At 44.1% G+C, this 22,698-nt stretch overlaps 1 protein-coding gene across 2 annotated transcripts in view; it reads left to right on the top strand.

Moving 5' to 3' along the window:
- The window catches only part of SLC1A7 (solute carrier family 1 member 7), a 105,317-nt gene that overhangs the window by 75,561 nt on the left and 7,058 nt on the right, over window positions 1–22,698 (top strand). For both annotated transcript variants that reach the window (XM_006126383.5, XM_089780424.1), the window contains 3 exons: window positions 7,697–7,891; window positions 14,141–14,275; window positions 19,854–19,953. In XM_006126383.5, the coding sequence (XP_006126445.1) occupies window positions 7,697–7,891; window positions 14,141–14,275; window positions 19,854–19,953 (430 nt within the window). The remainder of the gene's footprint in view (window positions 1–7,696; window positions 7,892–14,140; window positions 14,276–19,853; window positions 19,954–22,698) is intronic.

Here is a 22,698-nt window from a genome sequence, read left to right as displayed (position 1 = left end):
GCACCTGTAGATCAAAATAAGATACTCAATTTGAGCTATACAAATTGTGTATTTTATTTCGATCTAATTTCGAAATAGCTTCTTTCGAAATTTGGCACTGTCTATCCACACCAAATTTCAAAATAAACTGCTATTCCGAAACGTCCTTTAACCCTCGTGGTTATAGGGATGTTAGAATAGTGAGCCCGTTACTTCAAAATCTATTTAGAATTAACAGGCTGATTTTAAAGATGCGGAATCTGGTATCCCGAAATACCGCCGCAGTCTAGACGTACCCTATTTGTAGCTACACTAACACAGAATATGACAAAGCTTAGTGAGTCTCCAGAGGATAATTCATCTTTTTAATGAATTTAGTGTTGGTGCAAGATGATGGAATGATCGCTCAGGAATATAAATACATCTGGCTAAACACAGATTGGGTATAACACAACTGTTCCAGCACAAGCCTACATACACCAATTCCTTAATGTGCCTTATCTTTGTTTTCCAGGGATCCTTTCTGAGGGTCATTCCCCAAAGCTAATTTAGTTCTTGGTACCTCTGCAAAGCTGCCATTAAGGGTGCCAATTTGTGCAGATGGTGCTGGTAGTATAGGGATGCACACTCCTGTCTACTACAGGAACGGGACGTCACCAACCAGCCTTCTGTTGGCAATGACGACACTGACTTAAGCGTAACTGGAACCAATAACCTGTCTGTAAGTGAAAGGTTCTCCATCCTACAAGTCCCCCTGTGCTGCCCTGTCTTATCACTTTAGATGCCAATGATATGCTGGCATTTGCATGGAAATGTCAAACAGAGAGGGCACAATTCTGACTTATTTGCACATATATATTGGCGAGGGCAAAAGTTTCTTTTACCCTTCTCCTCCAAACAGTGTACCCATGCAGGACCATAGCAGAACATGTTCTTGTTCCCTTAAGTACTTGGCAATGGGTCCCAACTCACACACCAATAGGGTTCTATATCCCCAAGAGGGTATGGCCAGCTAGTTTGGATGGTGATCCCAGGCTCTTAGGACAATGGACATGGCTTGGCTTTGGTGACAGTCACTAAGGGAACTACAGGCTGCTCCTTTTTTGGAGCAGCAATAAGGTGTGGTCCAAAATACGCTGTAGGGTGCCCCTCCCAGTCATTATACCTTATATAGTCCGCTTGGCTCTGGAAACATCTGTTACCATTCCTCCCTCTCATAGTGTGAAGGACAGAATTTGGCTAACAAAATTCCCCTTGGTTTGATTATAATTTCCCTAGGATATGTGGAGGTTTTTTCCTCCATGGTCATCTTTCTACATCATCAGTGAATCAAAGGCAGCATCTTTTCAATAGTGCATCCCATCTAAAGAAGCAGTTCTCTTTTCAAAATAGTGGTAGTGCTGCTATTTTGAAATAACTACTCCCCAGTGCTTCCTGGGGCTCTAAGTTGAGGTAGCGCACTCACATTAATGAAGCCTGCCTTGGGTGTGGACATGCTATTTTGATTTTCAAAAGCTTCAGAGCGGTAGCCAAGTTAGTCTATAATAGGAAAAATTTAAAAAACAACCTTAAAGACTAAAAAAACCCAACAAATAGTCTAGTAGCACCTTAAAGACTAACAAAACATGTAGATGGTATCACAAGCTTTCGTGGGCGTAACCCACTTCTTCAGATGACAGGAGTATTAGAAGTCCAGATCCAAGAATAAATAAGGGGAGGGGAGAGGAGAAGGAAAAAAGAGAGAGAAAAAAAAGAAAAAGGAGGGGAGAAAAAAAGAGAGACAGTGAGTAGATGGTTCAAATAGTTACAAGAGGCTGATAAGAACAATTATTACCTCCATTGCTGGGTTGGTTGGTTAAGTTCTTAGGATGTAGAAGATAATGTGCGAGCCAGCCAATATCCTGGTTCATACCATTTGCATAAGAATTAAACTAGTGAATGAAGTTAAGTTCCAACCCTTCTCTGTGTATTTGGCTTGTGGAATTGGCCTGAAACAAAACGGTGATTTGGCGATCCGTTAATGAGTGTCCAGGCAGATTAAAGTGTTCTCCAATAGGTTTTTTTGTGTATTGCCTTTTCAGATATCTGATTTGTGTCCATTAATTCTTTCCCTTAGAGACTGTCCAGTTTGGCCAATATACATTGCAGTGGGGCATTGCTGGCATTTGATGGCATAGATCCCATTAGTGAATGTGCAGTTAAATGAGCCCCTGCTTTGGTGGCTGATGTGGTTGTATCCAGTGATGAAATTGCTGGTGTAGCTGTGTGGGCAGAGTTGACACTGGGCCTAATTGCAGGGGTGGATTCCTCGATGATTATGGTGGAGGTGTGTTGTGTGGTTGCTGGAAAGAATTTGTTTGAGGTTAGGGGGTTGTCTGTAGGCGAGAATTGGCCTTTCCCCCCCAAGGCCTCTGACAGTGAGAGGGGTCACTCCTGTCATCTGAAGAAGTGGGCTGTGCCCTCAAAAGCTCATGATACCATCTACATGTTTTGTTAGTCTTTAAGGTGTTACTAGACTAATTGTTGTTTTTTACGTTTTTTTATTTCGATTTTATTATTTCAGGAGTTATTATTTTAAATTTAGTTATTTCAAAATAATTTTCTAGTGTTGACATGCCCTTAGAGACTAACAAATATATTAGGTCATGAGCTTTCATTGATAAAATCCACTTCATCAGATTAGCTGAAGTAGAAATTACAGAAACGTTGGTATATATAACAGCAAAAGTTATATATCAATTGTAGGACCAGTGTTAATGAAGATAATTAAGTCAGGTTGAATGTGTCCCATTCCTAGCATTTGATGTGAAAATGCAAATATCAAAAGTGGGGAAAATTGCCTTTGTAATGCATTAACCAGTTAATACAGGGGTGGCCAACCTGTTAGAGACAAAGAGTCAAAAAAGTGGTGGATAGAGTGCCAAGAGCCATGTACCCGGCAGGAAGGGCGACGAGTTGTTGAGGAAAAAAGCTGCGCCGGGGAAAATAGGTATTGGTACACCGTCCCAGGGCATACCATCACAAAAAAAGAACTGGGACGGGGTGAGAGGTGCAAGCTCTAAGAGGGAATTTGGGTGCAGAAGGAAGTAGAGAAGGGGATGTTGGCTCAGGGAAAGGGCTCCAGGCTGGGGAGTTTTGGGCTCTGGTGTAGGGTTGGGGTGCTGAGCAAGCCGCAGGCTTGTGGCTGTGAGGTTGCAGGAGTTTGGGCTGGGGTGCATGAGGAGCTCAGGGCAGGGAGGCTGGGAGTATGATGGGCTCAGGACACAGATTTGCAGTGTGTTAACGGTGCAGGAGTGTTGTGGCAGAAGGACTGGGGACGTGGGGGTGCAGGAGTTTGGGGATGCGAGAGGCTCAGGACAGGGGGTTCCAGTGTGTGATAGGCTCAGGTTTGGGGCCGGAGGGGGTGCAGGAGTGTTATGATGCTGCAGCCAGATGGGGGCTTGGCCCCAGTTGGGGGCTTGTTGGCCCAGCTTCATTTTTAAATAAAATATTATGTCAAACTCAAAATGTTTCAGCAATGTCTTTATTTATGAGAGGGGTGGGGAATCTGTTTTGAGTCAGGGGTCACTGATCCACAGAAAAGTCAGTCGGGGCTACACAAGTGAGATGGAAAAAAACAACCCCTCCAAAAACCCCCAAGCCTCACTAATGTGGCCCCAACTGTGCTGGTGGGGGAAGGGGACAGGGTGCTGGTGGGTGCTGGGGCAGGGTACTTATAGGGCGGGGGGGGGGAGGTGTCTGGCCAGGAGGAGAGAACAGGGACAACTGGACCAGTACCTGGGGATTCCGGGTCTCAGGAAGCATGCTGGCTGCTCTTCTCCTCCCCTTCCCCAGGCACTCCCCTGCTCTAACCCAATCCCCCTCCCCTTCCCCAGAGCTGGGCACACCCCCCCAACCCAATCCCCCACACCTTTCCCAGAGCCAGGCACACACTCCCGACCCAATTCCCTTTCCCTCTCCTTCCCCAGAGCCAGACAGCTCTCCTCCCCACTCTAACCAAATTCTCCTCCCCCCCCAACCTTATGCCTGGGTCCTGGAGCTTCCAGTGGCGCTGCCGCCACAGCACGCGGAGCCCTCGCCAGTGCGGCCAGCCTGCACGTGCAGGATATGACGCAGTGCGCGGGGGGCCGTGAGCGGAGAGCGTGAGAGCAGTTGACCTGAGCAATTCCGGGTTCCATCCCAGTTCTGTAAGGAGCCGCATGTGGCTCGCGAGCCACAGGTTGGCCACTGTTGAGTTAATGTCTTTATTCAAACCCAAGTTGATAGTGTGGCACTTGTAAATGAACTCCAGTTCAGGTGCCTCCCTCTGTAACTGGGTGATAAAATTCCTTTGTAGAAGGATGGCTACTTTTAAATCCATTATTGAATGTCCAGGGAAGTTAAAATGTTCCCCTAAACGTTCATGTGTATTACCATTTCTGATATCTCATTCGTGTCCATTTATCCTTTGTCGCAGAGACTGTTGGGTTTGGCCAATAACTGTTTTAAAAGCATATTTAGCTATTTAAGAATGGTGCTTTAGATTTGGTCTAAAGGCATGACTCAAGTGTTAAAATCTAACAGGTTCCTCAGCATGTGATATTAGATTCCAAAAGCTGCTTTCACTAATACTCAATTAGACCAGGTCTACACTAAAGTTAGGTAAACCGAGCTACCACATTGAGAGGGTGTGAAAAATATTAGCCTTGAATTTCATTCAAAACTGCAAAATTTAGGACAGACTTTCAGAGATTAGTGATTCTTTTGATTAAACTTGGACCAATTTTCAAGGGAACCTAGTACAGTCCTGGTTGAAACTATGCAAAATTCAGTAGCTTCATAAATATCAGTGGCTTCATAACACATTGGACTGAAATATAGGCCCTAAAATTAAAATTGTGGGTTTTGCTGAATTTTGCTCTAATTTTCAGATTTGTTTGAGCCTGATGTTGAAAGTAAAGTTTAAGGTTATAAAATAAGAAAAGGTTCACATAGACCTCTCATCAACTAAAACTTAAGTTTTATTCTGCTCTCCTGGGTGGGTTGCTGTTTGTCTGAACATACAGATTCCCAAAATACCAGTATATTCTAACTGCAAGATAACATGTGGCTTTTACCTCATCTTTAGTTGGACTTTTTTTTATTATTTTTCAAGTGTCATCTGGCAAGTAGTCTGTGTAAGGTGAGAAAGAGTCATGAAGGGTTGTTATTAACATGTTGTGCCCTCTGGATGCATTCAACTTATAATTAATGTAAAAACTCTGAAAAAAGAACAAATGTTCCCCTTCCTCTCCATACAAGGAAACACAAGGATTCATTGTACAAGAAGTTAAGTTGCAAGAGATGATGCTTTTAGTAAAAGGGTTGGATGTCACTGCAGTAGGTCAAGAGAGCAATAATACTGTATTTAAAATTCATTGTTCATTATTAATGGGAGCTACTGTATGTCTATATTTTAATTGTCAAAATTTATAAGATGCTGGTTTCTGTTTCATGTTTATATTCCAGTAACACCTACAGGCTAACCAGGGCAGGGCCCCATTGTGCTAGCTAAGCGCTATACAAGTATATTGCAAGGACCTTGGCTTGTCTTTTTGATTGATCTTATAATCAGAGACAAGATATAATGGATGGACGAGATGAACAAGGAGGATGGGGTAATGGGCAAGGCAGAGGAGAAGCGAGTACAAAAACAGGGTGTGTGCAATTCTTGGCCAATCAGGACCTATAATTTCAAAATACCACTGACCTAGCCATTCTCAGGTTTGTGATTTCTAAGCAGCTATCCAGGTCACGATGCATCAAAATGTGTTACAGTTATATAGCTGCTTAGTGATAGGTATGAAATGAATCAATGGTCTCTGATTCAGTGGTCTATACTTAAACTGCTACAGCAGCTGCACCTCTGTAGCACTTGAGAGTAGACTCTGCGTATCCTGACAGGAGGGGTTCTGCCATTGGTGTTAGTAATCCACCTTGCTAAGAGGCAGCAACTGTGCTGATGGAAGAATTCTTCCAATGACCTAGTGCTGCAGATCTACACACCTGAGAGTTGTGGCTATGCTCGTGCAAGTTCCCAGTATAGGCCAACCCTTAATCTTGTCCTTAGTGCACCCGAATGTCTGTCCCAGTTGGCTTGTTTGCAGTGTCAGCAGAGAGGCTAAGGAATGAGCAGGCACAGACACTCAACTGTACTTTCACTGATCCGCAGAGGTGATCCCACCAGTTCATGGTTGAGGAACCTTGCACTTTGTTGTATCTTATCTGTGGATAAACAGAGGAGTTCATCCCGCCGGGCTATTTATCCTTCACCATCACCAGCACTAAATACTCTTGGCAGGGTGGAGTGGGGTTTTAGAGAGTTCAGCTGAAGGAACAAGGAGCTATTTGGTTATAAAATAATCCTCTTTACTGTACAGCCATTATGAATTGTTGCCTAAATTGGTATTTTATTTTTGGTTTGGTGTCAATACTCAGCAATCACTGGCACAATTTTAAGGGCACACACTGCCCTCAGTCTGGGATCAAAACTCCTATTATTGCTAGGAGCTGTGGCCCTTAACTTTGATAAGTGGAGGGGCAGGGCAAGGAGAGGAATTCTGTGAAGACACAGGTCATACTTGCATTTTAATAAAACTGCACTATTTGCTGTATGCTTGAAGGGTGAGATATTGGCCTCAGATACTTCTTCTATCCCTAGTGGAACCTAAAAGAGATTCTTGCCTTTCCTTGGTTTACATCCTACCCTGCTTCAGAGCTTATCATCCCTGCCATCAGCTATCTGTCCAAGGAAGACTGGTTGGAATTTCCTTACAAACGTATCAAGAGTGCCCCTTAATTTTATGGAGGCATCACAATGGAGCTTCATGAGACACTTTCTTTCCTTGATTGACCCTTTGGTGACCAAACATACAATATGTAAGATCTCCAGCCTTTGCTTTCTACCTTTCATAGATGATCAGAGCAGAGGAGATGGCTGTGACAATCTAGTCAGACCTCCTGCCTAACACAGGCCATGGAACTTTCTGCATTAATTGCTGTTTGAACTAGAGCATACCTTTTGGAAAAACGTCCTGTATTGATGTAAAAACGTGTAGATCAGGAGCTGAACGATTTGTCTTTTGCATAACAGTGCAAAGCAGAATTTGCATACACATGCTCAAGTACTGTGTGCTCATAACGGACCTGCTCCTGCTGTCACAGAAGCCAATGACAAAACTCTTGTTACTTCACTGAAGCCAGACTGGGCCCGATACATATGAGACACACAGACTTGCCAACGGGGGGGAGCACTGGGGTCCCACGATTCAAAAAAAGCCCAGGGCTCTTAACCACCGCTGCTGCTTCTGCAGGCATGGTGGCAGCTGGCATCCCAGGCCCTGTATATCATTGCTGCAGCACTGCACAGTGTGCTATGGGAAGGTTTCAGGGCTGACTGAGTATGGGGGAGCCAGCATGGCACACTCCAGGCGGTGCAGAGGGCTGGCTACTCCTGCCCCACCCTTTCCGCCCAAGGCCTCACCCCTTTCAGGAGCAATGAGCCAGGGCCCCCCACTTTGCAAAGGGGCCTGGAAAGTCTGTCAGCCCCTCTGCAGACATAGAAGTGAAAATAGGAAATAGTACTTGGATGGAACAGCACTGAATATGATCTATATGCAGGGGAGTTGGCTGCTTTTAACATTATTCCCTAAAGGTAAAATAGCTTTCAACATGTGTTTGTTTTTTGGATGTTTTGCAGCTCAGCCACACTGCCTATAACTTTCAAGTGCTTGCTGGAGAATAACCATGTTGACAGAAGGATTGCCAGATTTGTGCTGCCTGTTGGGGCCACGATCAATATGGACGGGACTGCCCTATATGAAGCAGTAGCAGCAATCTTTATTGCTCAAGTAAACAATTATGAGTTGGATTTTGGACAGATAATTACTATCAGGTATAAACAAAAACCCAGCAATCTTTCCATTTGACTCATTAAATCTGTGACGTTCTCTCATTTCTGTATCAAGGACTTTACTGCATCCTCTCTGTCAGTTCAAAGCTTCCTATAAGATTATGGCCTGTGCGGAGGGAAATCTTACTAGCACTCTTAATGTAAATGTGAACGTAGAAACATAATGCATTTCGATTTACTAAATTGGTTTTTTTCCATCTTCCGCTTTTAGGCCAGTTGTAGCTTGTTCACTTGGAATTACTACATTGTTGCCCTCAGTGTTTAATATTCTCCCCTCGAATTTTGTAAAAAAATTGAACCCCCCCCCCAAATACTCGTGCTGTGGGTGTGGGGGAGGGATGTACGTCTAGCACATAGGACAGGGAGTATATTAAGAATGCACCAGCCCTCTCCCTTCACTAACAACTTCCAATATTGTAAACTTCAAAGCTCCTAAGCAACACGCTCTGGCTCTTTACATCACAGGAGAGCCAGAGCAACACATAGATGCTCTAAAAGTACCACAGCAGACCAGGGGAGGATTCACCAAGTGCAGGTAGGGAAGGCTACCTCCCAAGGCCTCAATAAAACAGAGGCATCTTCATCACAACCAAAGGCTGGAGGGACACATCAGGAATCGAGCATGGCAGAATTCCAACTGTATGGTCCATAGGGCAGCCCTATGAAGGCTGCTGTAACTTATACCCCAAGGCTACCTTCAGCCACCAGAAAAGCCCAGGATGCAAACACCACAAAGGTGGCTTAAAGCAGGGATGTAAAACCTTGTTTTATTGGTAAACCTATGGTTTAGCCTGCTCACTGATTAAATGGGAGTGAGTGGGAGGTGAAGGGTGGGGGGCATTGCAGCCCAAATTGCCCCCCCCCCACTTTGCCCACCACGGGGCTGGAGTGGCCCCTGCCTACAGGGAGCCTGAACCTGCTGCTGGCAAACACTGCTCTGGATGCTGAAGCAGCCCCTGCATGTGGGGCACCTGGGTCTGCCACAGACAGGGGGCTGCATTTAGACTGGCATGATTTTCCGGAAATGCTTTTAATGGAAAAGTTTACTGTTAAAGGCATTTTTGGAACAGAGTGTCTAGATTGGCAGGACGCTTTTCCGCAAAAGCACTTTTTGCGGAAAAGCATCCGTGGCCAATCTAGACGCGCTTTTCCGCAAAAAAGCCCCGATTGCCATTTTCACGATCGGGGCTTTTTTGCGGAAAACAAATCTGAGCTGTCTACACTGGCCCTCTTGTGCAAAAGCTTTGAGCAAAAGGGACTTTTGCCTGAACGGGAGCAGCATAGTATTTCCGCAAGAAGCACTGATTTCTTACAGTAGGAAGTCAGTGCTTTTGCAGAAATTCAAGCAGCCAGTGTAGCCAGCTGGCAAGTTTTTCCAGAAAAGCAGCTGATTTTCCGGAAAAACTGGCCAGTCTAGACACAGCTGGGATGTTCCAGACTATTGGAATAGCCCGTGTCCATGACACAGGGCCAGAGCAGCCCCTTGCCCGTGGCAGGTGGGGAGCTGCTCCAGCCCCCACCGGTTAACTGGTTACCCAATTAAATATTCATATCGCTAGTTTAAAGCCATCCTAATTTCTTCACCTCCCGGGCTGTAAATTCTGTGCTGAGCCAGAGGTGCACCACTATGTTTCACTCCAGGTATTTCCTATATGTGTTTTATTTAAAAGAAAACTCTTTCCTTTCTTTCACATTGGGGTTTTGTCATCCTTTAGGTAAAACTGGCATCCTTAATTATCCTTTCCTGCTGAAAGAAGGAGATCAAACAGTCAGGAATTGTTGCTTGGTGGGAAGGCTACTTGAGACAAGAAATACAACAAGGAAAGAAATAGCATATGCTTTGTGTAGTTTTCCTCTAAATCATTATGTAACTCAGTTTTAAAAATGGCTTCTGCTGCTGATTGTAGAAGAAACTTTAATAACAAGCAAATTCTCACTGGCTCAAGAGCACTAACTATAGATTATATATTTGAAATATCTTTTACTTGAAAATAGTGTAACTGATCCTAATGGGAAAAAAATTCCAACCATTTAACTACTGCCAGAATAATTTCACTGCCTGCCAAAGAATACCTCCAGGAGTGAAACCAGCAGGTTTCCAGCAGGGAACAAATGATTAGAAAAACATTCATTTAGGCTATGTCTACACAGCAGTGTTATGTCTGAATAAACGATGTTATTCCAAAATAACACAGTCCATATCTACACTACAAGCAGTTATTTCGACATAATATCCAAATAATGTCAAGCTGGAAGACTTCTTATTCTGACTTCCGTAACCCTCATTGTACAAGGAGTAAGGGAAGTCAGAGGAAGAATGCACTAATTAGGACTTCCTGCTGTATAGACAGTGCCCCACAATTGATGTAGCTCAAGTTGCGTAGCTTATTTTGACTTTAGCCCTGCTGGGTAGACATGGCCATAATGTGTAAGGTCTGACCACATTATAGATCAACCTACATACCTACCTACCTACCTACCATCTATTCTCTGAGCTCATCACTATCATATCTGAGCATTTTTACACTGTTGTGACCTGCATATCTTCAGTTCTAACATGTAAAAGACCTGAATGACAACAGCAAGAGAGTTTTTGCAATTAGCCCCTTCCTACAAATGGGGTCTGCTTATGAATTAATGGGAAAGTTTGGCTGAACTAGACAAAGAAATCAATCTGGTCCATATGAGCTGTTGCTTTCTCTCCCTGTACTAAAAGAGAGAATGATTATGTATTGGGAATATATAGGGTAGGTCTACACAACTAGGAGAGACAGTTCTCACCACAGAAATCTATACGTGCGCTAGCTCTGCTCAAGCTAGCATGCACTAAAAATAGCAGTGTGGCTGCAGTGTCATGGGAGTGGTGTGACCTAGTCACTTGGGCACAATCCCAACCAACCCCTGGTTCTGGGTACATAAGAACGGCCGTACTGGGTCAGACCAAAGGTCCATCTAGCCCAGTATCTTGTGTGATCCCTCTCCTGTCACTCATTTACAGACAAACAGAGGCTAGGGATACCATTCCTACCCATCCTCGCTAATAGTCATTGATGGACCTAACCTCCATGAATCTATCTGATTCTTTTTTGAACCCTGTTAAAGTCCTAGCCTTCACTACATCCTCTGGCAAGGAGTTCCACAGGTTGACTATGCGCTGAGTGAAAAAAACTTCCTTTTGTTTGTTTTGAACCTGGTGCCTATTAATTTCATTTGGTGACCCCTAGTTTTTATACTGTGGGAATAAGTAAATAACTTTTCCTTATTTACTTTTTCCACACCAGTCATGATTTTATACATCTCTGTCACATTCACACACCTCCCAGTCTCCTCTTTTCTAAGCTGAAAAGTCCAAGTCTTTTTAATCTTTCTTCATATCGGACCTGTTCCAAACCCCTAATCATTTTTGTTGCCCTTTTCTGAATCTTTTCCAATGCCAGGATATCTTTCTTGAGATGAGGCTGTCACATCTGTACATAGTATTCAAGATGTGGGCGTACCATGTGGGCATACATAAATGGATAACTAGCAAAAGCTGCCTCCTGTAGTGCCGAGGCCACATTACTGTTTAGCACACCAGCTCCTGCAGAACTAGCACATGTACATCTACCCAAGCTGGGAATCACACTTCCCAGCTGCTGTGTAGACATGATGTGGGAGGAAAGAGACATAGGAAGATTAAAAAACAAATCAAAAGGGGGAGGGGATAAATCAATGGTAGCATGGAAGGAAATAGAAGGAAAAAACATAGTTAACAATGATAAGCCTCACACCAAAAGCTAAACTTGAATTCCACCACTGAATCGACACATCATCCATCTGTGATGGGAGACAAACCCTCTCTAGGTACACTTAGATGCTCCTCCTCAGAGAGATTTGAAATCTGGATTGAAACCAGAACATTCCCGAATTTCAGAATGTTTTGGTTTGATTTTTTTAAAACTCCGTCTATTCTGAAGAAAGCGTTGAGCTGCAATCCTGGATAAAGATCTGGGTCTAAGATTGCAGGGGCTTGTTGAGGTCCATTCTGTAGAAGTGAAAGAACTAAATACACTCTCCTATCCTTTTCATGTAATCTTGCCAACAAACACCTATATTTGGGGTCATTATTCAGTGGCTGAATTTGTGAAGTTGGCCTGAAAAATAGCATGAGCAAAACCAGAATTCCATGATCTTACTAATTTAAGGCCCTATTCTTGCTCCCAGTAAAGTGGGAATTTTACCACTGATTTAATGGTAGCGGAAGCAAGTCTACATCTTAGGTGGCAATCCAGTCACAGAGGGTCTATTCTGAAATAGTTTGGTGTTCTGATCAGCTGTCCAGAGAACCTTTCGTGTTCACTACTGAATTTCATTTCACTTTCATACACTGAAATTGCATTCCCTTCTGTTTAGGCCCACCATCATGGCATCCAAATGCCATACAAGCTTTAATTAAAAAAATAGCTTATAAATCTCCATTGTTACTCTGCCTCTGCCCACATAAGGAATTTATGTATGTATTGTGGGAAAGCTAAGATTCCTAGGTTCTTTTTATTATTGTGCCATTGATTCATTTTGTGAGTTTGAATAAGTCAAGTAATATCTCTGTACCTCAATCTCCTCATTGGAAAATAGGCATAATAATAGTTTGAGGCTCAGTTAACTAATGTTTTCAAAAAATTTCAAAATCATGGGATGACAGGTACTGTGTAAGCACAAATGGTAATTATTATTTCCTTTATTAAGATACTTCTTTACGGTTTCTATGTTCTGTCTTTTTTGGTAGCTGGCCTAGCTCTCTTCCTCCTGTGTATCTCTTTTCAAGAACATATCCAATCATTTATGCTCCTGGAAAAGGGCATCAATTTCCCAAAACAGCACTAATTAAATATAATAAATATGTAATAGGGAGCTTAAGCACATATGGAAACTAATATGTATTTCAAAGATAGTCTAGAATCCTGATCTGAGACACACATACACCAAACATGGGGCAGTGGAGCTCAAAATGGCACCCTCAATCCGAAAACACCTAAGCTTGTTTCAACTAGACCTTGATCCAAACACTCATCCTCAGTCCCATGTCTTATTTGAAGTCAGACAGGTGGTTCAATACTCAGAGTCAAATAAAAATGAAGTTTTCAGTCCATTCATTCACTCTATGCATTTCAATAGAGCCTTGAGTCCCTAGCCAAGGATGGAGACTGGCACCCTTTGTGCTAAATACTTACAAAGACGTAGTGAGGAGCAGTCCTTGTTCTGAGGAGCTTACAGATTAAACAGATGAGACAGCAATGGGTAGGAGACAGGAAATATTATCATCCCTGTTTTACAGATGAGGAACTGCAACATATATAAATTAAGTGACTTGACCAAGGTGACACAGGAAGCCTATGGCAGAGACAAGTTAAATCCAAGTATCTTGAAATCCAGCTTAGTTCTTAATCAAAAAAATATCATCACTTTTCCAGTAGATGGCATTTCAGTCTGCCAGGTTCCACTGCCATCTTCCGGTTTGGCTGAAAAATATGAGAGTCAAACAGGAGTAGTGATTGGTTTGTATTTTTCAGACACACAGGAGGAGAATGAAATCATTTGTGCTTGCTTTTTTCATACTTAGACACAAATAAATGAAACCAGAATCTAGGATGGGATCCTTATACCTGCTCCAGCTCTATATACAGGCTAGACGGACTAGGGCAGCACAAAAGGACTGGCTGGGGAAGGTTCCCTTGGTGTAGGAACTACAGACAATATCCATTACGTTCATTCAAAGGACCTCCTTGCAAGCCTTGACATGGGGATTACACCGAGGCTGGGTGCGGATCAACAGCAAGTACAAAATATGCAGAACCAAGGAGATTCTGGAGACAGGTGACATCAGTGAGAGAGCCTCTCCCCCCCCACACAACTGTCTAAATGATGTTAAGGGCTACAAAGCAGCTATAATCAGGAGGGTGCAGAAGTAGCTTAAAGCCACCTCAGCTGCCCTCCCTTCCCTTAGGTCAGACGTTCTATGCTGTGACCAAGATGCAGCAGAGAATCTTACTGCTGGAGCTTTACCCTTTTGGCCATGGCGCTTAAAGAATAAAATGTAGCCATGTGCAGCTAATGTAATCAGGTCAGTGACTCCTGTTGTAATGGTTTATATGTGAGTAATTCTGGTCCATAAAAAGTCATGTTATTACTTTGTCTTATTTCCTGCCATGTGGTGTGGCTGTTGCATCTGATTGTTCCTCTTCTTGTTTAAAGTATCACAGCGACAGCTGCCAGCATAGGTGCGGCAGGGATCCCACAAGCTGGCCTTGTGACTATGGTCATTGTTCTGACTTCAGTTGGGCTGCCTACAGATGACATCACTTTAATTATTGCAGTTGACTGGGCACTGTAAGTAACTTAGTGTCTGAACCTTCCTTCCATCTGCAAATCAAGTTGTTTTTCTGTACTCTGCATATCAATCCATTGATGCTTTACAGGGCTTTACAGCTGTCACTTTTGCTGCATACCATAATCACTGGGAACTTCACAGAGTCAGCAGGGGCGGAATTTGGAAAAGCACCCAAGCTAAAGGAGACTCTTCATTTGCAGTAGAGAGTCTATGGCCAGAGCTAACTGAATTAATAACAAATAATTTATTTTGACTGTCATCTCTTTGTGAATTGTCCATGAATAGATTTCAACTTTCATATCCCTTCATTATTCAAAACTGTTTAAGCCTTTGATATCTAGTTATGAGCAGTTCAGTTCTCAGCTCTGATCATGCACAAGCCAGGTCTACAGAGTGTTCAGTATTTTTTCAATTAACTCAGCTGTTCATGTTCAGACATGATAACACTCTGCAGTGTAAATGAGGCCATAGTCGAGCAATTCTGATTATGTCCAGTAGATATAACAATAGCAGGGTTTCTTTCCTTCTAAGTAAATCCTACAATTTAACATTTCTTTAGCATTCTTCTTAATACAATAAAGAGCCATTGCACAAGATGGTACAAAACTGCAACTACAAGTTCATTGTATTTTATTTAAGCCACGGAATGTACCTTATGAATAAACTTAAAAAACAACAAATGGTCTGGTAGCACTTTAAAGACTAACAAAGCATGCAGATGGTATCATGAGCTTTCGTGGGCACAGCCCAGTTCTTCAGATGACCCAGCACTCCGGTCATCTGAAGAAGTGGGCTGTGCCCACGAAAGCTCATGATACCATCTACATGTTTTGTTAGTCTATAAAGTGCTACCAGACCATTTGTTGTTTTTTAAGTTATCCTGTACAGACTAACTTGGCTACGCCTCTGTACCTTATGAAGTACTTGTGCCCCATTTTTGTTTTTGTATGAGGCTTACACAGCCTGAAGATTTAGTATTTTTTAAAGGTTTTTTTTTTTTTTTTTTTTTTTTTTTTACTTTGAAAAATAACAGGAATGCTAAGTCTGGCCTTTCTTGATTTTGCTGGAGAAAACAAAGTTCACAAAAACAAGGTGTTTAAACACTCTGACTAAAAAACTCTTCCTCTCTCAGTGGCTCAGCTCTGACTCACTATTTATAAAGTCACTATTTCTCTAGTCATCAGAGTTGTATTTCTAGATGTATCTATCCCTCTTAACCTTACCTTACTGCTTTTGACTCTGATTGGATGAAGAGCTTCACAAGTCAAAGTAAAATGCAAAAACATAGGTGCTGATATAGTCTTACAAGGTTGGGTTTTTTTAAATTAAAGATCTGACTCTTGGAAAGACACGCTGGATTATTAGCTTTGCGCTGTGCCAAGAGCAGTGGTTCTCAAAGTGTGGTTCATGGACCGTCTTGAAGGTAGTCCGTGGGCTTGGGGCTCATCCCCCTCCTGCAGCAAGGAGACTGCTCTGGTGCTCCAGTCCTGTGGCCCTCCTCTGTGGGGTTGGAGCACCAGCACTGGCTTCCTGCTGCAGAATCACGACCAATTGGAGCAGCAGGGGGTAGTGCCTGGGAGCATCAGGAGGCATGAAGCCAGGTACCGTATTTTAGTGAATATAACCCGCAGGTTATATTCGTTTTTACAAACCCTGCACCCCCTGCGGGGTATACTCGGGTGCGGGATATACACAATTTTTTTTACTCGCCTGGCCTTCAGCCTTCGGGCGGGGGAGCACTCATCTCCTGATTCCTGCACAGGGGCGCTCCCCCCGCCCCTTCCTGCGGCTGCGCAGGAACCGGGAGATGAGCGCTCCCCTGCCCGGAGGCTAGATGCTGCACAGCCGCAGGAAGCGGCAGAGGAGCGCTCATCTACCAGTTCCTGTGCAGCCACAGGAAGGGGCAGGGGGAGCGCTCCTTCGGAGGAACTGGGGGACGAGTGCTTCCCCACCCAGAGGCTGGCGGCTGCGCAGACACAGGAAGCAGCGGGGGAGCGCTCTCATTTCCCCTCCTGGAGGTTGTGCAGCCGCGCGGGACCCAGGGGAATGAGTGCTCCCCCACCCAGAGGTTGTGCGGCAACCAGGCGGGGTGAGCATTCCCCCATCTGGAGGGTGGCTAATTCCCCCCCACGACCTGTAGAAGCTCCCTCCTCCCCCGCACAGTTTGAAAAAAAGTCTTGTATACCCTGCAGGTTATACTCATGCGTGGGGTATACAAGATTTTTTTTACTCAAACTGCAAAAACTGCGGGATATATTCGGGTGCGGGGTATATTCACTGAAATACGGCAAGTGCCTCCATGCCCAGACCCCATACCTCTATCCCGCTCACTCACACCCCTCCCGCAGAGACCCCACAGCCCACCTACACCCACCCTCAGCCCATTTCTGTACCCATTTTGTCATGACGGGTGGTTGGCTAATGGTCCGTGGAAAGGTTTGCGTTGAGAGATGTGGACTGCAGGCCAAAAAGTTTGAGAACCACTGATCTAGGTCCAGATTTTCAAGTGTGGTACACATGCAATTTTCATGTATAGTTACTGTAATTGTATATGTAATTTGGATAACTGGATGCAGGTGTATTTAATTAGGCATGCAACTACAGTTGCAAATTAGGCTTGCAAGTTAAGCATGCATAAAACTGTGCTTAAAGTATATGAAAAGTCTGGCCCATAAAATCACTGTGTTCTGTATGCTTTGAAATCTGAGGCAGTTGATATTGGACTTTCATTCACTTTTATAAGCCAAATGTCTGGATGTTTCTGAATCTCAGTTTTATGATCTAGATTTATAAATTAAGTTACCAGTATGATAAAGATTTCAATATACTTCACATTTAAAAGGATACTGTTAGTCTGAAATACATGCAGTGTAGCTGTAGTCATGTTGGTTCCAGGATATGAGAGACAAAAATCATAGAATCATAGAATAATAGGACTGGAAGGGACCTTGAGAGGTCATCGAGTCCAGCCCCCCACCTTCAAGGCAGGACCAAGCTCCGTCTACACCATCCCTGACAGATGTCTATCTAGCCTGTTCTTAAATATCTCCAGAGAGGGAGATTCCACCACCTCCCTTGGCAATTTATTCCAATATTTGACCACCCTGACAGTTAGGAATTTTTTCCTAATGTCCAATCTAAACCTCCCTTGCTGCACTTTAAGCCCATTACTCCTTGTCCTGTCCTCAGAAACCAAGAGGAACAAATTTTCTCCTTCCTCCTTGTGACACCCTTTTAGATATTTGAAAACCGCTATCATGTCCCCCCCTTAATCTTCTTTTTTCCAAACTAAACAAGCCCAGTTCACGAAGCCTGGCTTCATAGGTCATGTTCTCTAAACCTTTAATCATTCTTGTCTCTCTTCTCTGTACCCTTTCCAATTTCTCCACATCTTTCTTGAAATGTGGCGCCCAGAACTGGACACAGTACTCCAGCTGAGGCCTAACTAGTGCAGAGTAGAGCGGCAGAATGACTTCACGAGTTTTGCTTACAACACACCTGTTGATACAACCTAGAATCATATTTGCTTTTTTTGCAACAGCATCACACTGTTGACTCATATGGGAGAAGTCTCTGTGGAATGTATCCAGTGTTTCCTGGCCATGGGTCCAGATCATAAAGATGTCATCGCCAAGAAACACTGGATACATTCCACAGAGACTTTAGCAACTTACACCCCACCATCAATCTCAGCCTGGACCACTCTACACGAGAGATCCAGTTCCTGGACACCACAGTACAAATCACCAATGGCAAATTAGACACCACTCTCTACAGAAAACCCACTCCTACAGTTACCTACATGCCTCCAGCTCCCATCCAGAACACAGCATACGATCCATCATCTATAGCCAAGCCCTTACATACAATCACATCTGCTCTAATCCCACTGACAGAGACCAGAAACTTCAGGATCTGTACCAAGCATTTATAAACCTCAATTTCCACCCAGAGAAATAAAAAAACAAATTGAAAGAGCCAAACGAATACCCAGAAACCATCTACTTCAAGACAGACCCAGGAAAACCAACAATAGAACACCACTTGTCATCACCTATTGCCCCCAACTTAAACCTGTCCAACACATTATCAATAAACTACAACCTATACTGGAACAGGATACTACACTCTGAGAGGCTCTGGGAGACAGACCCATAGTCTCCTATAGACAACCACCTAACCTCAAGATGATTCTTACCAACAATCACAGGACACATCACACTAATACCAACCCTGTAATTTTCCCTTGCAACATACCCCGGTGCTAGCTTTATCCACATATTTACTCTGCTGACACCATTATTGGACCTAACCATGCCAGTTACAAGATCAAGAACACATATTCCTGTTCATCCAGAAATATAATTTATGCCATCATGTGCCTAAAGTGTCCATCTGCTATGTACATTGGACAAACGTCTCAGATACTTAGCCAAAGAATCAATGCACACAAAACAGACATAAGACTCTCTCACAGAGAGAAAGTTGTTGCCTGCCATTTCAGCCAGACTGATCATTCACTTAATGACCTTAAAACACGCATATTGCTTCAAAGAGACTTTAACTCCAGACTTCAAGGAGAAGCTTCAGAATTGTCATTCATGCTTAAGTTTGACACTTTATGTATGGGTTTAAACAAAGACTCTAATTATCTCACCCATTACAAAGATAGCTTCCCCAATTATCACCCCTAATTACCTCACAGAAACTTACCTTCCCCCCTCACCTCCACTCTGTTCTAAAATTTGATTTGTCAATTTCACATGCGTTCACTTTTTTTGATTGTATCACTTTGGTATATATGGTTGTGCTGATTTTCTTCCACATATTGATCTGAGGAAATGGGTCTGGCCTACGAAAGCTCATCACCTAATAAACCATCTTGTTAGTCTTTAAAGTGCTACATAGTCCTGTTTTTTGTTTCAGGGGGAAACAGACTGTTTAACTGACTAAACAGGGAGAACACTGAAATTGGTCCCAGGATATGAGTATAGTGAACTCTACTATACACAAGATGTTGTCAATTGCACAAAGTCAAACTGAAAATATTCTCTTTTGTTTCTTTCAGTTGTAGTCTTAAGTGTTACTTGTAACAAGAGCAGGGAAGGTGTTTTCAGAAAGGAGTGTGAGATAAGTCAACCCCTTCTTTTTAATTTGGTATTTCCAGAAAAGCATTGTTATTTGGGTAGGTTGTTCTGGAAGACATAAAGAGACAGACTGCAGACTACTACACACAGTGATCTCCTTATCCAGCATTCTGGTTGCTATGATTCTTCATTTATCAAGGGTCTACCAGATATTGATTGTCCTCAACTCTCTTGAATTGAGGAACTTGACATTTTTCAGGATAAGTCCCCCAAAACAGACTATATTCTGAGTTTGTAATGTCTAAATATTCAAATACAATACTATGAATAGATGCAAATAGTTCACAGGTTATGGAGAAAGCAGCATTGCTTATACTTGAGTTGATTTGTCTAAATATTTTAAAGTGTTTAATCAGTTTGTACCTGTTGCAGGTATAACTATTTCCAAGACAGAGCACCTGTCACTTAACACCACTGTTTTGTTTGTCAGAGACAGATTTAGAACAATGATCAACGTCTTAGGAGATGCTCTAGCTGCTGGAATCATGGCTCATGTCTGCAGAAAAGAGTTCACCAAGGATGGTGATGAGGTAAGAACAAGACAAAATGAGTCAGTATGGAGTGATGAACCCCTTGTCACGATAAAATATTTTAAACATCAACTTCTCACATTCATCTATTCTGGATTAGCTGTAATGTGAATAGAAAGAACAAAATTAGTTATGGATGAAAATTCAAAAGTAGATAACATTTGTGGACTAGTGAAAAGGATTTACCCTCCTTGTAGGAAAATAAAGAACATACATTATGGAGTTTAAACAATTGATAACTAACTGCCTTTTAATGAGAGATGATATTTTAAGCTTTGGGGGTGGGAAAAGTCCATGTGCCACATGTAGGACCCTCAAAAATACATATACAAAAATTAAATGAGGTCTGGGTGTAACTAGAATTCTACAAAATCAATTTTTTCATTACATTTTATCCATGAAATTTCTCTTTTCATATCGGGTGAGTTCACAACTCATGTTCTGCATTCTTGTGAAGGTCAGGGACAGTGCTTTTTAAAAATATCAGATCATGTAAAAAGCCAGTCATGCGGAAAAAGCCATGCTTGTGAAATAATGAGCAGAAGCAGGATGGCAATCATCTTTGAAAGTGTGCAGGAAGACTGTGTTCATGATCACAGTGAATATTGTAACAGCGCAAAACACCCACTCCTAAAAGCATCTTCCTCCACCACTGTGAAAATGTCACTCTCCTCCAAAGTACCTCCACTAGTGTCTTCTGTATCACACAGAGCAGAAGCCCTGCTTACATCTCTGCTTTTCTTTCCTCTTGCTTCTTCTCATTTTTCCTGTATTCCACACCTTGCTTCTTTCTCCCGTTCTTCTCTTGGGGTATGTCTAGACTACATGCCTTTTTTGACAGAGGCTTTTTTGAAAGTATCTTTCGAAAAAGCCTCTGTCGAAAAAGAGCATCTAGATTGCATTATGTGGATCGAAAAATCCACTGCCGGACGCTCTTTTGAAAAAAAAAGGCACCCGGAAGTGCTTTTGGCAGGGCATGGGGACAGGAGCTGCTGCCTACCCTTTGCAGAGACGTGTGCATAAAGGGATCCCCCTGGACAGCCGTTGCTCTGCTCCTGCTTCTGGCTTGCCTACCTCCTAGAGGGAAAGCAAAGCTGCCTCAGTGCTTGCTCTGGTTGCCCTGGTTCCTCGGACACCACAGCCGTTTATTTTCAGGGTTTTTTTCTGCTTTTCACTGTGTTTTTGGCCATGGAGCCTGAGCTGTCCCTGGGCAGGCGATGGCCCCGCACTGTGATGATGGAAGTTCTGCTGCATCTTCATGAGACCATCACCATGTTTGAGGCAGAGCTGGATTCAGAGCCCAGCTTTGAGCCCCTCACTCGGGCTGCAGCCCCCACTGCCTTGCCCCCGAACTTATTCATGCAGAGGCGAGTTTGGAGGCTGGACACCAGTTCAGACTGGTGGGACCGGCTTGTTATGGAGCAGTGGGACGAGGCTTGGCGCCGAAACTTCCATATGTGGAAGTCCACCTTCCAGGAGCTGTGTGCCTGGCTCGCCCCTGCCTTACCGTGCCAGGACACCCACTTGCAGCCTGCCATCCCCCTGGAGAAGCGGGTCGCTATTGCCCTCTGGAAGCTGGGCTCCCTGATAGCTACCGCTCCGTGGGACACCAGTTTGGCCTGGGGAGGTCAACTGTTGGGGCCTTGATGGAGGTAAGTCACTCTCTGAGGACAGTCCATGGGGGGGGGGCAGATAAGGGGTATGGTCAGGATCGGGCAGAGGGAATGGGGGATGCGGGTGGCAGTGGAAGAAGTCCTCCTGGCCTTACCCAGCCATGGTGTGTGTGGGGGAGGGTGGCAGGTTGCCTGAGGGGGGGAAGCTCTTGGGGTCTGGGAAGGGAGGGGGTGGGGAAACACCTCATCAGCTCACACAACTCCTCTAATGTCCTATTACATGTGTTTCTATTTGTCCCTTTCAGCTGTTGGTGACGGCCATCCATTCAGAGCTGTTTCAAAGGACTGTCTGCCTTGGAGACCTGGATACCATCATGGCCGGATTTGCAGGGCTAGGATTTCCCAACTGCGGTGGAGCACTTGACAGGACACACATCCCTATCCGTGCATCACCCCATTGAGCAGCCCAGTATATTAACAGAAAGGGCTAGTGTTCTATGGTGCTGCAGGCCCTGGTCAACCACCCAGGACAATTCACAGATATTTGTGTCGGGTGGTCAGGCCGGGCACACAATGCCCGCATCTTCTGGAACTCATACCTGGACCGCAGGCAGGGACATTGTTTCCGGAGTGCAACTTTGCAGTCGGGGGTGTACAGCTGCCTATGTGCATCATGGCCGGCGCAGCGTACCCCCTTATGCCCTGGCTCATGAAGCCGTTCACGGGACTCCTGGATGCGAGCAGGGAACTGTTTAACTCCAGCCTGAATCGGGCTCGCTTCCAGGTAGAGTGTGCCTTTGGCCGTCTGAAGGGCAGATTTAGATGCCTGCTCACTCGGCTGGACATGGGGGAATGTGGCAGCCCCGAAGTGGTTGCTGCCTGTTGTGTGCTGCACAACCTGGTGGAGAGGAAAGGGGAGGCCTTCCTCCCAGGGTGGGAGACACGGGCTGATGTGGAGGGGAGGCAGTTTGAGCAATTGCCATCCGCCAAGCCCACCAGTTGGGATTGCGCATTCGGGAAGCTCTGAGGGAGAGATTCTCCCAAGGAGCCCACTGAGTTTCCCCAGGGCCTTCCAAATGTGGGTTTGCCCCATACCCCCAGTGCCTTCCCCCCAAAAACCCCTCCCTGCCCC

This window comes from Pelodiscus sinensis, chromosome 9, assembly GCF_052426305.1.
Source record: "Pelodiscus sinensis isolate ZL-2025 chromosome 9, ASM5242630v1, whole genome shotgun sequence".
NCBI lineage: Eukaryota > Metazoa > Chordata > Testudines > Trionychidae > Pelodiscus > Pelodiscus sinensis.
The sequence above is the reverse complement of the archived record's forward strand: the minus strand, read 5'-3'. Positions and strand labels throughout refer to the sequence as shown.